This window comes from Falco biarmicus, chromosome 1 (assembly GCF_023638135.1).
Source record: "Falco biarmicus isolate bFalBia1 chromosome 1, bFalBia1.pri, whole genome shotgun sequence".
Lineage (NCBI taxonomy): Eukaryota > Metazoa > Chordata > Aves > Falconiformes > Falconidae > Falco > Falco biarmicus.
In genome coordinates this window covers 58,240,909-58,255,250 of record NC_079288.1, presented here as the reverse complement: position 1 = coordinate 58,255,250, position 14,342 = coordinate 58,240,909, and the positions used below count along the sequence as shown (strand labels likewise).

Below are 14,342 nucleotides of genomic sequence, written 5' to 3'. Positions count from 1 at the left end.
TTAGAGCAACCAGGAAATTTAGTTAACAGAAGGAGCAAAGCATTTCAATAGGCTTAATGTTAGGATGGGGCCATGCAAGATCACATGGTAGATAACTTTTTGTTTACTTCTCCACCACTGCCTTTTCAATTCCTCTATTATTTGCATGTTTAGAAATCTCAGGAAATGTCGTTTGATGCCAAGTAAATGGATTAACTAGCTAGTGCCATAGAATTGTTTCCTGTAGGGCTTGGGTGCTGCTTGACTGAAATACTTGAGCTCAGTTGAGCCAGAACTCCTAAAACCAGTGTTTTAAAATAAAACTTGTGATTTTTAATTCTGGGTACTTGGGTGCCAACTTTGGCTGTTTGAAATGCAGGTGCTCTGCACTTTTTGAAAACCAGACTGCTTGAAGATACACTAAATTTTGAAATGAGAACTTATTTTTATAGTGTTATGTTTAAGGTTAGGCTTGCATTTTTTCCATGCAAGCTTCACAGTTAATGATACCATGTTACGTCAGCACATTTTCGTTACAGGTTTTCCAGCAAAATAATTTGTATGAGTAAAAGCAAAGGGCACATGTTTTTTAAACTACAAATACCTCAGAGTTGGGACCTTGGAGAGCACAGAGATGTTGCATGTACATCTCCATGGCTAAGCAGGCCATCCCTGTCCTTTCTAAGTGTTTCTGTTCACTTTTTTGCTGATGCCTTGAGATTTATACAGAGCCTGCTCTTGTCGAAAGGGTGTTCTTCTAAATTGTTTGCATACATGAAGTAGTCTGGCATCCTGGTGAGATATCTCTGTTTGTTTGTTCATAGTCCTGCTCAAGAACCTAGGCACTGACTTGATATATTTACACTTCTGACATACCAACAGTATGTTCTTAACGATGTGTAAGCTTTAATGTTTTCTGGCTGATAACAGTTAACTTAGGAGCAGGAAGAGTACAAACGGGACAAGGCTGTGTAAATGCAAAGCCTTGATGCAATAACAAAAGATGGACTTTTGATTGGAGACTGGCTCATTTGTCATATATTTGAAAGGGCATGGGAAAAAATCTGAATTGAAGTAGTATAGCAGACTCTTACTTATTAGCCAAAAGGAGGAGAAAAGATCTTATTCAGCAAGGCTGCAAAAGATTGCATTGCATTTTAGTTACTGACAGGAAATGATTTTTCTCAAGACGGGCTTGAAGGTTGCTCAAGTGTGAAGCCTGTTCATGCAGTGTGGATAACAAATATTCTTTAAATATTTATACCAGTTTACTGTAATTCTAAATTCTAGTTTTCTGAAACTAATTTTTTTCAAAAAAAAAAGAATGCAAGTAAATTCTTTTACTACTGATAGTCTTGTCTCGCTGTGGGTGATAAATGTTGACCATTGACATATATGTGTCTGTGTGTGTACCTTTTTTTTTTTTCATGTTATTACTATTTGTGGAAACTGCAATCTCCTTGTTACATTTTTATTCCTTGTTACTTAGAAGCAGATCAGATAATCAGCACACTGTAAATGGGTATTAGATTTTTGATGGCCTCCCTCCCAAACCATTTAAAATTCCCTCTTGTTCCATGGAATTTCATTTTCAGCCGTGGCCACTGTCCTCCTGAAATGCTGCTTAGAAGAAATGAGAAACCAAACAGCCAAGAATCACAGAACAACAGACTCTTAAATATTTTACTTACACACGGATATGTGAGAACTGGTTATTGTTTTTAGGGAGACCCATTGCCATTGCTGCATTTTCCACTTCTCTAAATGGATTTCTTTTGGCATTACAGAGCTTGTTTCTAGGAATAATATTTTTATAGTCTCAGTGCTTAACTCTGTCAATCTTGATTTCTGCTTTCAGCTTTTTCATAACTTTCTACTGCGCATAGCATTCCTATTCCATCCCCCATTTTTCTGTTTTCAATTTTTGATATTTGTAGGCTTTTCTGCCCTCTCACAATAAAATGTTTCTCATGCTATTAATTATTGGGTTTCAGCTATTTATTTTTTTTCTGGCTAAATTCTGCTTTCTACCTATTACAAAAGTGCTGCAAACATTTCCTTAGCTAAGAATCTCAGACAGGGGTATAACTCACAGTTACAGCCGTCTCTTTACTGGCGGGAGGGGGGAACCAAAACCCAAAAAACACCCAACGTAAATGTCCTACAGGCTTGAACTGAAATTCTCAAATTCCAAATAAAATGAGTCTTGGGAAATGTATAGCAAGCGTGGCTTTACTGACTATGCTTCGGAGTGTATTCTGAGCTCTAGGAATAATAACCAGTGAAAGGCATCTGCTGTCTTTACCTGAATTTAGAAATTCTGTAAAATTCTCTGCATGGATTTTCCTAAGGAATGATACTAAACTGACAACCTTCCATTACAGTATATTCAAAATGAAAAATCTAATGTTTTCATCACAGAATGAAAAACTGTTAATTACTGTTGAGTCACCACATTGTTCATTTTTCTCTGAAAAGTATATCCCAAGTAGCTAGGGAGCCTGGTATGGTTAAGGAAAATTTTACTTTCGCATCCACAAAAAAGTTTTAGAGCTACAATTAAAATTAGGTAAAATACAGCTTTAGTCCCAGATTTTTTAATTTCATAAGCAAGATAGCACGTGAGCATGTTGCCTTCAAGGAATTAAAAGTATATACTGCAGGTTGTATTCTGCCTAAATACAGGCAGCTTTTTGAGTGGAAGATTAATAGATCACATAATTAATTCCGATTTTAAACAAAGTAAATAATACTGTCCAACTGAAATACTCTGCCCCAAGAGCCAGTTTCAGCTTCTTTCACTCACCACCCTGGTAATGATTGAGGTTTCTGGAGTAAACTCCCTGATTGATGGCAATGCATAAATTCTGTTTGAGATCTACAGATGAAGCCTGGCTAGAGTGCCTCTGTTTCCTTCATAGAAGCTGATGCTTCAACATTCTAAATTGTGAGTGCTGAAATGAATCCTCCAAGATGCTTGGGACAGACACAAGAAGTGATAATATGCCTGTTGTTTGATGAACTACACTAAATTTGTCATAAAATGCAAGTTAGGATAACTTTTTCTCTTCATGAAACTGCAGACAGGAGGTGCAAAACTAACCAGTTCTTTATAGTGAGAGAAAAGTAAATGGTTTTTACATTACATCTTGTTAGAGTATAGATACATGTGGGATGCTTAGCGTTGTAAAAATTATATATGTAATAAGTTTACTCTTTTTTAACATATGTTTTTCATTATGCTTTGGTAATTTTTATTTGATCACAGCTTATTTTAGGATGCTTCCCATTTGATGGGTGTCTGCTTTGCTTCCAAGTTGAGTAATATTTTATCACGTATGACATTTGACTCCTTCAGCCAGAATGTTTCACTGCGAATGCCTGGTCGAGTTTTGGACTGTTTTTTGCGGTTTGGTTTCATCTGTCTGTCTGTCCCATCCTTCCCTGCGCCACAAAAAAAAAAAAACAGAAAAAAGCTCTAAAACAAATACATTGTGTTTGCCATCAAGCACAAATTAGTGTTGAGAACTCCTGTTTTCCCAAGTAGATAACATGTAGCTTTGTTAAAATGGCAAGCCACGCAAAGTTTGACAACTGAAAGCTTTCAGTCTGCTTTATAGTAACATTCAGATGATCCAAAAATCCTGATGTCCCTACACTGCATGAAATGTACTTTTGATGTACTGCATCTCTTACATTTAAGAGTGAATAGCCTGATCTGCAAAGACATTTAATGAAGATGCCTTAAAATGACTAGGTTTTGATTATATTCCTGTCTTTGCAGGTTAAAATTCTGTTGCACTTCTCTTAAACAGATTTCCCTATGTAACTAGGGATAAAATTAATAATGAAAATGTCTTTGCTAGCATTTCATAAAAAAAAATCTAAGTGTTTTTTTTCAAATGGGAAAACGTTTTTGAGAACTGCATACTCTTTTAGGGCAGGGGGGAGGACAGAGTTATGGATGGGTGGATGTATATTTAGCAATGTAATAGCTAGATTAATTGGCTTTACTGATTTTTCATGCTTGCGTTTCTTGTTTTTTCTTTAAACCCCTGATCAGAGATTGATATTGAGCGTTGTGTTCGTGAGTCAATCAACTTGTTTCGCTGGACACCAAAAAGTGCTACATACAGGCAATATGCCCAGCCTCCACAGCAAGCCAGTGAGAGCAACAGCACAAGAAGTTCCATGTCCTGCTTTTCAGCAGACTATCAGGAGACACCTCGAAGTGACCTAGTAAGTGACCTGAGAATTGGGGGGGGGGGGGGGGGGGGGGGCGGAATTGTTCAGATTGTGTGCTTCTCCTGCCTTAGGTGGTTTTTTCTCTTTAAAATTTAATCAAGAAGAAAATACCCACCAAACCTCGGTTACTGGCATTTATGTTGTCACTTCCAAGTGCAGGGGTTTGACACATTCATCTGATGATCACGTTTGCTTGTTGGCTAGTGCACAGCATTAGAGCCTATGCCATGTTATTAATTTTGATGAACGATCCAATGCAATGAATGGAAATTAACTGAAAGGTTGTTCAGTTTTGTGGTTTTTTTAACTTGGCTGCTTTGAACCTCCGCTGCTTTGATGTACATGCCAATAAAATTATTTCTTCTTGTGCCCTGTTTCTGCCTCTCCCAACTCCTGCTCCTTTGGTTCTGTGGTGTTTGTTACCACAACAGACCAATGTCCAAAACTCACCTGCAGAACTACAAACAGGGTTTATCTTAGGAGAAAAATAATAAAAAGAATAGTTTGCCAGCGAGAAATAGGTAACTGGAAAGTGATGCAGATAGCTCTGGCAGCTTTTTCCATCTTGGCATGTTAGGTTAAATGTATGGCTCAAATTATTTTGAGAGGTAGTATGTGAATTATGCTAGTGTTTGTCTTGGCAAAGAATTACTAGTGGCTAAGAGTATATATGCATTAAATACTTGGTTTAGCAAAAATGTTTTTCGCTTCTCTCTCCAGTAAAATCTGATGGTTGTTTCTCTTGTCAAATACACTACCTGATAAATGGCAATTTGAAAATATTCCTTCCTTCCTCTCAGCAGTGTAAATCTAGTCAGTCTCTTAAAAAGTAAACAGTTTTATTTGGGTTTTTTTTTCCTTCCATTTTTTCCTACAATCAGAATTCATTCATGTGAGTATGTCAGAATAACAGGGGAAGTATATATAGACCTGCCATATCTATTTGGTCAATTGCATTAGGTTTTAGTCTTCCCATCTGTTTTTCCTAACTACTAAGAAACTAAAAACTGTATTGTCACTTGAGCATATCTTACTTTTTAAGTACTCCTTAAACCAGAGTCTGATATTCAGTTATTTCTGGTTTGTTTTTTTTTTACTTTAGCTTTGATATTTTTTTTTTCTATTGTTGTATTTTCTGGAAGCCTTAAGCCCAAATTCAGGACTCAAAGTGTTAGACATACAAATGCAGAATAAAAGGAAACTCCAAAGAGCTTACAGGATTTAAGAAATGATAGGTGGATATAGAAAGGCAATTGGGAAGAAAAATGAAATGACAGAAGAATACTGGTTGTTGTCATACAGGAAGTATAGCCAATACAATTGCTGCTGAGCAACATGTTCTAGAAAGATGTGGAGAGACTTTCTGAATGAGCTAAAGGCTGCACATTCATAGAGTAATTGAGACAAGACCTTAGGAAGTCATCTGCAGAAGACAGGCTGAACACTGAATTCAGATGGGGTTGCCCAGGGCTTTGTTCCATCAGGTCATGAAAACTTCCAAGGAAAGAGATTATGCAGTCTCTCTTGGCAGCCTGATCTGATGTCTGACAGTGCTCACAGTGAAAATGTTTTTGTGTATGTGCTAGCTTTTCTTAATGTTACAATAAAGAGTTAAAAGACAAGTCTTCTCAGTTCTGAGGTTGTGCTTGTGCCTTTCTGTGTCCAAGCAAGAGTGAAGGGACTTGGAAGTAGCAAGGAGGGAGATAGGATAAAGCAGTGATGTCTACTGAACTGTAAACAGAACAAAGATTTGTATGTGTAGCAGAGATAAAAATCCATTATTTTGGGTCAAGCAAAGTTTCTTTCAGTATTCTTCTATTTCCTAGAAATTTTGGGGCTGTTTTTTACCAAAAGTAATTTTATTTACATACCAGAAGTTGTGTTTGTTTATGGTGCCAGCAACTAGGCTCACCCATCCCATAATTTCTAAGGAATTAAGCTAATGTTTTTGCTATGTTGTAGAGAAAGGGGAGAAAAAAACCCACACACAAAAAAAAACCCCACGTAACTTCTGTTGCCTTCTCTTTCATTTTTACTTCTTTCTACTTAACAGCAAAGGACTCTTCATTTACTGCAGTGTATCTGATGGTTTCATTTCTTTTGAAGCTGAAGTGTATTGCACTTTTTGGGTACTGCTGTAGTGGTGTTTTTTAGCTCATCATATGGAGCAGCACTATGTGATATCAGAAATATGTGAACACATTCAGACTTTTTCTGTAGCAGAGTAATCTCACGGACGCCTGAATGACAAGGAAGCAGATTCATCTATCAAGTTATAGTCTACAAATACGGTTGCTTTCATGTGCTGTATTTTTGTGTGTTGGATTTTGAGACAGACACGTACAAGCAATGTATGTTATGGTTCTGTCAGGACCCATAGTTCAGACTTTGAAAACTCTGCATAATGTGAGCCACCGATAAGTTACTCCTCATTTGTGACCAGTTCTGCACTTCTGGATATTTGACTTTATAAGATGACGTTTCTCAGGGGTTTGAGCAATGTTGCTAAAACAAATTTGAAAGTATTTGTGAAATACACTATTTACACCCAAAGGTATCTGGTTTTTTGGGTTTGGGTTTGTTTTTTTTAACCTTAATCCTGAGCTATCGATCTGTTTCTTCAGACATGTCCTCTACTGGTGGTCCCTCGGGGGGGAACTTTTTTTATACTTGAAAGCTGTAGAATCTTGAGTTCAATCTTTAGTACACATAGTAACCTTTAATGGATTTCCTAAAACACCATTGTGTCCTTGCTGGTCAGTCTAGCTCTTAAAAAAATTACTTTGCTGTTTCCCCACCTGTTTAGTTGGCCATTATTTGGACAAGCTCTTCGCACTATACTTGTGTCTCCAGTTTTATATTTGTGAGTCACCTCTGTATTTGAGGGTGGCTAGGGTAGGAAACAATTCCTTTGTAACCAAAGCTGTAGGTTTGCTTCTGAAGGGAATTTAGGACTTTCTGAAACATTGTTTAGTGTATTTAAATCTAAACACCAGCTGTCTCCTATATTTGTATTTTCCTTCTAAACTGTTTCAGTTTAAGTGCTTTTTATTGGATACTCAATATTTGTGTGTATCTTCATGTTATAGTGCTTTGGTTAATAATAACATGAGAAGTATTTGCCCCTGGGTGAGCAGCTTTCTCCCTAAATCAACAGCCAGTAAACCAGAACTGTTTTGACTCTTTTTATCACTAGCATTGCTTAGTATTCATTTTAGTGGCATCTATTTGTAACTTCATAAGTAGGCTTGGATGCTGTCTTCCCTCCTGAACTTGTGTGTTGCTTAATCTTTTACTCTTTCAACCAGTAGAGCATATTTCTACTGAGATAAAATCTCAAGGAGGAAATAGTCTCAGAGAGAATGAATATACATCTTAAGTGGTTTTGCATGTTTATTTTGAGAAAGATAAAATGTCAAAAATAAGAACAGAAAACCCTCTTTAAATTCACTACTGAATTTTAATAGTAGTCTACTCAAATTTGTGTCTGTAATTTTTTCTTGACCAGTACATGGATGATTTTTTTTTTCTTACTCTTTCTGAAACTTACCTTTATCCCCTGGAAACTCCAAAAGTGTTATTCTTGAATGTCAGGGAATCACAGAGACAAGTAACACTTGTCATGTAACGATTTTCTGCTATGTCTGTATCTCTGTTATTATAGACATGGTAGATATACTCTTTCTCTTTCTAAATAAAAACAAGAGAATGATGCAGTTTCTTTATCAATGTCTGCTCAGGTATGGCAGGTGGACTCCCAGAAATCCCGAGGCTGATACAATTATGCCTTCATCTTGGTCTTCTACTGCCAATTCTCTTTTCAAGGGTGGGAGTTCGTGATGAATGTTGGGGAATGAAAGCATTCAACGGGAGAAAAGTCTACCTTACAATTATTGATCCTTGAGCCAATTTAAATGCCACCAATCCAGTTCATCATTTTGGTTTTGATGAATACCTAAGTGGGAAGGTGACTTTAATGGCTTGATGAAACAAGGCAAACATGAAGAACATTTCTTTTTACCAAAAATGATATGAGCAAATTTTCCTGATGCTAACTTTTCTTTGCAGATAATCAAGGATAGCTTGCATGACAGACTTCTTACAGGTGGGAATTCGGCCCCATGTGCAATAAATATGCCAGTACTCAGTTGCTTCTCATTTGCTGTGTGCACCTAGGATATATTTGTCCATATGTATTGACTGGGTCTATATTAAGCCCTTAAATAATTGGTGTGTGAAGTCTATCTGTTCTTCTAAAAGAAGCACGATGAGTAGTGTATACCAAGATTTCTGTTTCATTGTACAAGCTAGGAGATGTCCAAGTGCAGTGGTGCAGTGTCCATGCAGTTCATAATGGCTGGTATATATATTCTGCCTCAAGGGTCTTATGACTGCCTCAACAGAAAGATATTCCTCAGATGTCTTTAGTTCATGTTGTTTAAAGCATTAACTGACCAAGATCTAAGTTATGTTTCTAATTTATTTTGCACATGCCTCTGATGCTTCTGTTTTCTGATTGTAGCTGCCAGCAAGCTGCCAGCAGCTTGAGTGAGAAATCGGGTTTATTTGTAATTTTTGAGATGGGTTGGTTAAAATAAACCTTTTATGTCATTCTCCTATGAGTGAATAAACAAATCACTATTTAATTAGACATGTCATAAGCTCACCAAGTTCTAGCAAATATTTTTAGGAATTGTTGCAAGCTTTAAAACTTTCTCTGTATATTTTTTAGCTTTTTTAAGTTTTTACAATACTCATAAGCCAGGCAGCCAGCAATCGGGAAGTGGGGAGTGTAAGGAAACTTCTTCTTCCAGTGCTTTGGTTCTGCAGGCTAAATTAGCTGAAGGAAGCCTTTTTTAGTACTTTCTTTACTCTGCTTGGTTTTGAAAATGTGAATGTATCTTCTTATGTTTTAGGACTTTTTCTGATAGAAGATTAAGTATTAAATAAATTACCAGAGTGGATAAAACAAGAAATATATGGCTTAGGAAATAACTGATCCTGAATATTAATTTAAGAGTCTTTAATGAATGTTGTGATTTTTTTTAAGTTGTAATACAAATACCAGTTATTTTAATTGAATGTAAACTCATTGGAACAAATGTGCTGTGTTGTTTCTTAGTTGAGGCAGAATTAGAGTATGTTTATAATAATGTAAATATTATTTACATGGTGCTTTAATAGTTTGTTAGATACTCACTTAGATCATATTTTGTAAACATACCTTGTAGACACTTTGTTTCTGAGTCAGTCTGGGGTGTATTTAAGTGGGGCAGTTGGAGCAGCCACAGCACTCTGCTGCCTTAGGCTCAGGTTCTGGATTCACTGATTGTCCACCTAGTCTTTCCTCACAAGTCTTTGCAATTATACTCACTTTGAAGTTGAAAGTGGGGTGTATTTGACCTTTTTGACCTCCTACAATTGGGATTCCATGACTGATTAACGAATGTGCTGGGTGGGTGAGGTGAGGATAATTACACCTGTCAAATTAATTTTTAAAAAATTTAGCCAGTTCTCTTTCTCTGCACCTTGTGGGAATGTTGTGGTTTCAGTTTTGGGTTTTGGTTTTTTTCCTGATTTGGAAATTGTTTTAAAATCAGATTCTGAGTTTAAAATCAGATTGTGAAATTGATCAATTAAATATTGGGAGTTTCACTTGTCTTTTTTTTTTTTAAGTTTTACTTTAAAAAATCATAAACAGTAGGCACTATATAGCAGAGTAAGAAATATAGCAGCTATCATTGCCACCCTTTAATGTGTGGAATTTATTGACAAATGAGCTGTTTACAAGATAAAGAGAGGTTTGGACCCATAGTAAAGTAATAAACACAACAGAAGAGTGCATTCAAGTTTGCTACAGCTGTTAAATAGTTTGGATTTCAGCCAACTCTGTTTTTCCTTTCTGCACCCAATCTTAGCCCCTGTGGAGGGTATCCTGTGTGATGACACTGTTTGAAATGCATATGGTAGTAGTGGTAATGTGGTCTGAGGTCAGTCCTTGCCAAAGTAAACTATTGGAAGATTCAAATGAAAAATGGAGGAAAACCAGAATTTCTGAGTTCTCTCTGGCCAGTGTTGTATGTGCCCAGCTGTACTCAACACTCAGCTGGCAATCTGATCCTGAGCTCTGCAAAAGTAGCACGGTGGCTTTTACCTGTGCTTTTTCTGTCTGCATTGAGTGATGCCAGTTTTTCTCACTGATTATTGATGGTGATCTCTGTGATATGTGAGGTGGTATCATTCCATTCTTGAAAGCTTGATGTTGTGCAACTGTTTCTTTCCATAAGTACAGCTGGAGCAAAGCCTTACGTTATAACTAAGTTTTAGCAAGCAGAAATTTGCTCTGTCTCACTAAAGAGTAGTAGCAGTAAGCTATTTTTCAAACACTTTTTTTTTGTTGTTGTTTTTGTTTATGCACATACAGTGCATGGAGAATGTTAGGATGTAGTCATACACCTTAGTGTTTTTTATTTATTGGATATTTATATTTTTGTAGACTGCCTACAATGGTGTTTGAAGATGTTTGGAGGATATTTATGAATGATAAATATATATATAAATACCTTAGGTAATTATTTATTGGATTCCTGACAATATGATGTAAAGTTAATGTTTTGTGAGGGATGCTTTAGAATTTTCTCCTGAGAAATACATCAAGAGATCAGCTCATGAGCTGCTGAGGAGAGAACAATTTCAGGCTGTTGTGGTCCTGAATTGCAAGCTGGCTGTCTGGCTGAAGACACAGTTATTTTGCTTGTTCCCACATCTTATAGCACTGACTCCGGACTTCTTTGAGAGGGAGAACTATAGTGGAAATAAGTTTTTGGCAACCATTATAAATACTTGGTATGTTTTCATGGGTGATAGTTTTATTTCATACTTAAATAATCCATATTTTATCCAAAAAAAAATAAATAGTGGCCTACATCTAAAAAGAAAGGAAAATTAAAAAGCAGTGCAGTGTGTATGTGAAAAAAGAGAAAAGTAACACTCAGAATAACCCAATGAGTGTGCTAAAATTAGGTTTAGGATCAGCATGGATCTAAGAAGATTAATGTTTTATTCAGCATTAAGTACAATTAGATACTGCAGAGACAAGTGGTCCGCTTGGTATTACATTTTTGATGTGTATTCTTGTAGCATTACAAGGCAGTGGAGTTTGGGAGAAATTTTTGAAGTCAGGTTTTGGAGAAGAAGTAAACTCAAGAATCTTAGTAGTTTATTTCACAGACAAATATGCTAAGGTGCACAGACATAGCTACCTCCTGCCACTCACAGCAACTCTTAATTCCAGCATGCACTATCCCGTGTGTGTGCCATATATTCCTGCTGTGGAAGTTATGTCCTGGAGCACAGTGCTGTGGAACAGTGCTATTGAGAAGACATAAGAAAAATGAAATTTCACCATATGGGGTGGGGATGTATTATGTTGGAGACACTTATTTCTATTAAAGGCCTAAGGTGTTTTTTTTCTCTACTCTGTAGTCCTCTGTCCTACCCTATTCTTTTCCTCTAAATAGGTCTCTATAGGAGCCCACCTTAGGCTAACCTCGAATCCAGGATTCCATTGCATCCCTTAATGCACCTCAGGCCAGGCTAAGTGCTGTGCATTTTCTCAGTTGGGTCAAGATGCAGCGTCACTATGATCTAACTTTATTGTGAAGTGCAGTGAGATGATGAAAAATACTTTCCTGAATACAGCTCTTTTGCCTGGTGCTGTTGCTGCGTTCTTGCAGTTGACGGGCTAGTACAAATTGGCTGGTGGCCTATGTGATCGTGTCATCATCTTCATCTGCTCGTAAAAAGGTTATGGCTATGTAAATGTATTTTCTCATCTGCCGTTGTTGCCAGTGGAAAATCTGATTTTCAAATATGTGTGACAGCATAACTAGAAAAAAGAGTACGCATTGATTGTGAAGGTGAATCTGCAGCAAGTGGTAGTCACGGAGCCACATGAATGAACACATTTTAAGTAGATGGGCATAATGTTTCTGTTGATGCTAAAATGATGACTTACATGTATCTCACCAAAACTTTGGCACAGTTTTCTAAAATGAGCAGAGTGGTACAGAAATCCAAGGAGATTGATGTGAAAAGCACATACAGCTTACAGTGTAACTGTCTGGCTAACCAAATTATCAAACTTTTTGACAGTTGCTCAAATTCGGCACTCCTCTTAATAGTCACCCGTTAAGGTAGAGCCTTAACAGTACGTTCTGCTCTTTGGCAGGCTTCACAGTGGTAAATAACTCTCAGCTGTGCTGCCATTGTTCAGAAAACAGGAATCATGGATGAATAGCAACTGCACTTGAATCCTGAAAAAAGATGGATTGTCTAAATCCAAGGTCTTTGACACCAAGTGACATACATGATCACATTGTGAGGGAAAGGAAGTTCCTTTTTCAGTTGCCATTTGCATTGAGATGTGATATTAAATTCCTGTTGGTTTTGTTTTTGAAGAAAGCGAGGGAATCTCTGACAGTTTGTATTCTTAACATCCTGTAGTATTTTTTCTCAAAGCAAAGTAATAACATGTCAAGGAGAGAGCATCTATCAAGGAAAAAAAAGAGGCACTGATGAGAAGTGGGGAAGGCTTGCAAGATCATTCATGCTGCTGATTTTACTTCATTTTATTTCATGTTAAAGCATCTTGTGGGTATTTTCAGGCAGAGCTGGATTATGGCTCAGCTTTGTATTTTAGAATGGTTCCCTGCAGTGGTGAGAAGTGTTTACCCATTTTATCATTTCGCATCGTGTCTGCCTAGCTGCAAAAGGGAATAACTTGTCTTTCTGCTCTGCTGACTCAGCTTATTCACTCAATTATGTTATTCCAGGGAGAAAAGAGACAAGTTTCTGTAATAATGAGCTACTTTGGCAAGCAGAGCTCACTTAAATTTTTGTAGACTGCCTACAATGGTGTTTGAAGATGTTTGGAGGATATTTATGAATGATAATTAGCTACAGGTTGCTGTTTGTGCACTCCTTAAGGTGTGGCTTATGGAGCAGGGCACCTTGTGGGGGAGTCAGGGTGGTAGAGGGGGTGGAAGAATACCGCTTGCAAAATGAAACAGAGCAAACTGCAAACTGAAGAATTAGGAAGTAGAGGGAGATAGGGAACATAGAGAAGGTAATCACCAATGTTTTCACTTGGAAATGTGACAAGTAGAACAGGATGGCAAGGGAGGACTGAATCTGAAGTGTAAGAATGGTTTTGCTAGAGAGATGGTGTAGAGAAGTGGTTCTTGAGCGTTTGAAAAATTGAGAAACCAGTTCCTGAAATCTGGAAATGTGGCTGCTGCTACTTTATAAGTAGTCTTGATTGAACATCAGAAAACATTGAAGCCTTTTTGTGTGATCCTTTGCTAATAACAGTCATGAAAGCCGGGGAGGATATGATTAGGGAGTGTCTCAAGACACGTATTCCTTTTTATTTGTTTATGATCATTAGACTACTTCCCTTCCTGTATAGGCCTCTTTCTGTCAGTAACAGTAGATTTAAGCATCATTCTTTCTCCATTGGTGCAGGAATTAAGTACTTTTTATCTGACCATCAGAATTCAAGGGAGCAATGGGAGTCATTCTCTTTGTTTAAAAACAAACAAACAAAAATATCCCGCCAAAAATAAACATGCAAAGTTCCTAGGGAATGAAGCGCTGCCTTCATCTGCTTAATTATGAAGGATATAAACGAAACAATTTACATAGAAAATACTAGTGCAAACACACTAGTAATGATCAGTTTCAGTCATAAAATCCTTTTAGATGATGCAGGTAAAATCCAGTGTTCTTCCTTGGTCTTGTTTTCTGATACTTCCTGAAAACTGACTCTGCCTGTCATAAAAACTGCTTTTTTGATAAAAACATGATAGCAGTGGCTTTGTCTACAAATCTGTTCTGAAGTGTCCTGTTCTTGCTTATTCTCCCTCTTCATTTCTACCAGTTGTTTTCATCTGACTGCTATATTTTAGTTGGTATAAAATAACACTACTCTGTATAAATATATTTATCCCAAAGCTTATATGATGGCACCATGACATTAAATATTATGTTAGGTGGAATTCACTGTAAAAAATGTATTAGTTTTCTTCCATTATGGTTCTTTAAACTAAAACCAAACA

General features: G+C 36.9%; 1 protein-coding gene across 2 annotated transcripts in view; it reads left to right on the top strand.

Annotated features, from left to right (window-relative positions):
- Window positions 1–14,342, top strand: part of TBCK (TBC1 domain containing kinase) — a 118,024-nt gene that overhangs the window by 79,955 nt on the left and 23,727 nt on the right. For both annotated transcript variants that reach the window (XM_056327846.1, XM_056327849.1), the window contains exon 23: window positions 4,043–4,218. In XM_056327846.1, coding sequence (XP_056183821.1) covers window positions 4,043–4,218 — 176 coding nt within the window. The remainder of the gene's footprint in view (window positions 1–4,042; window positions 4,219–14,342) is intronic.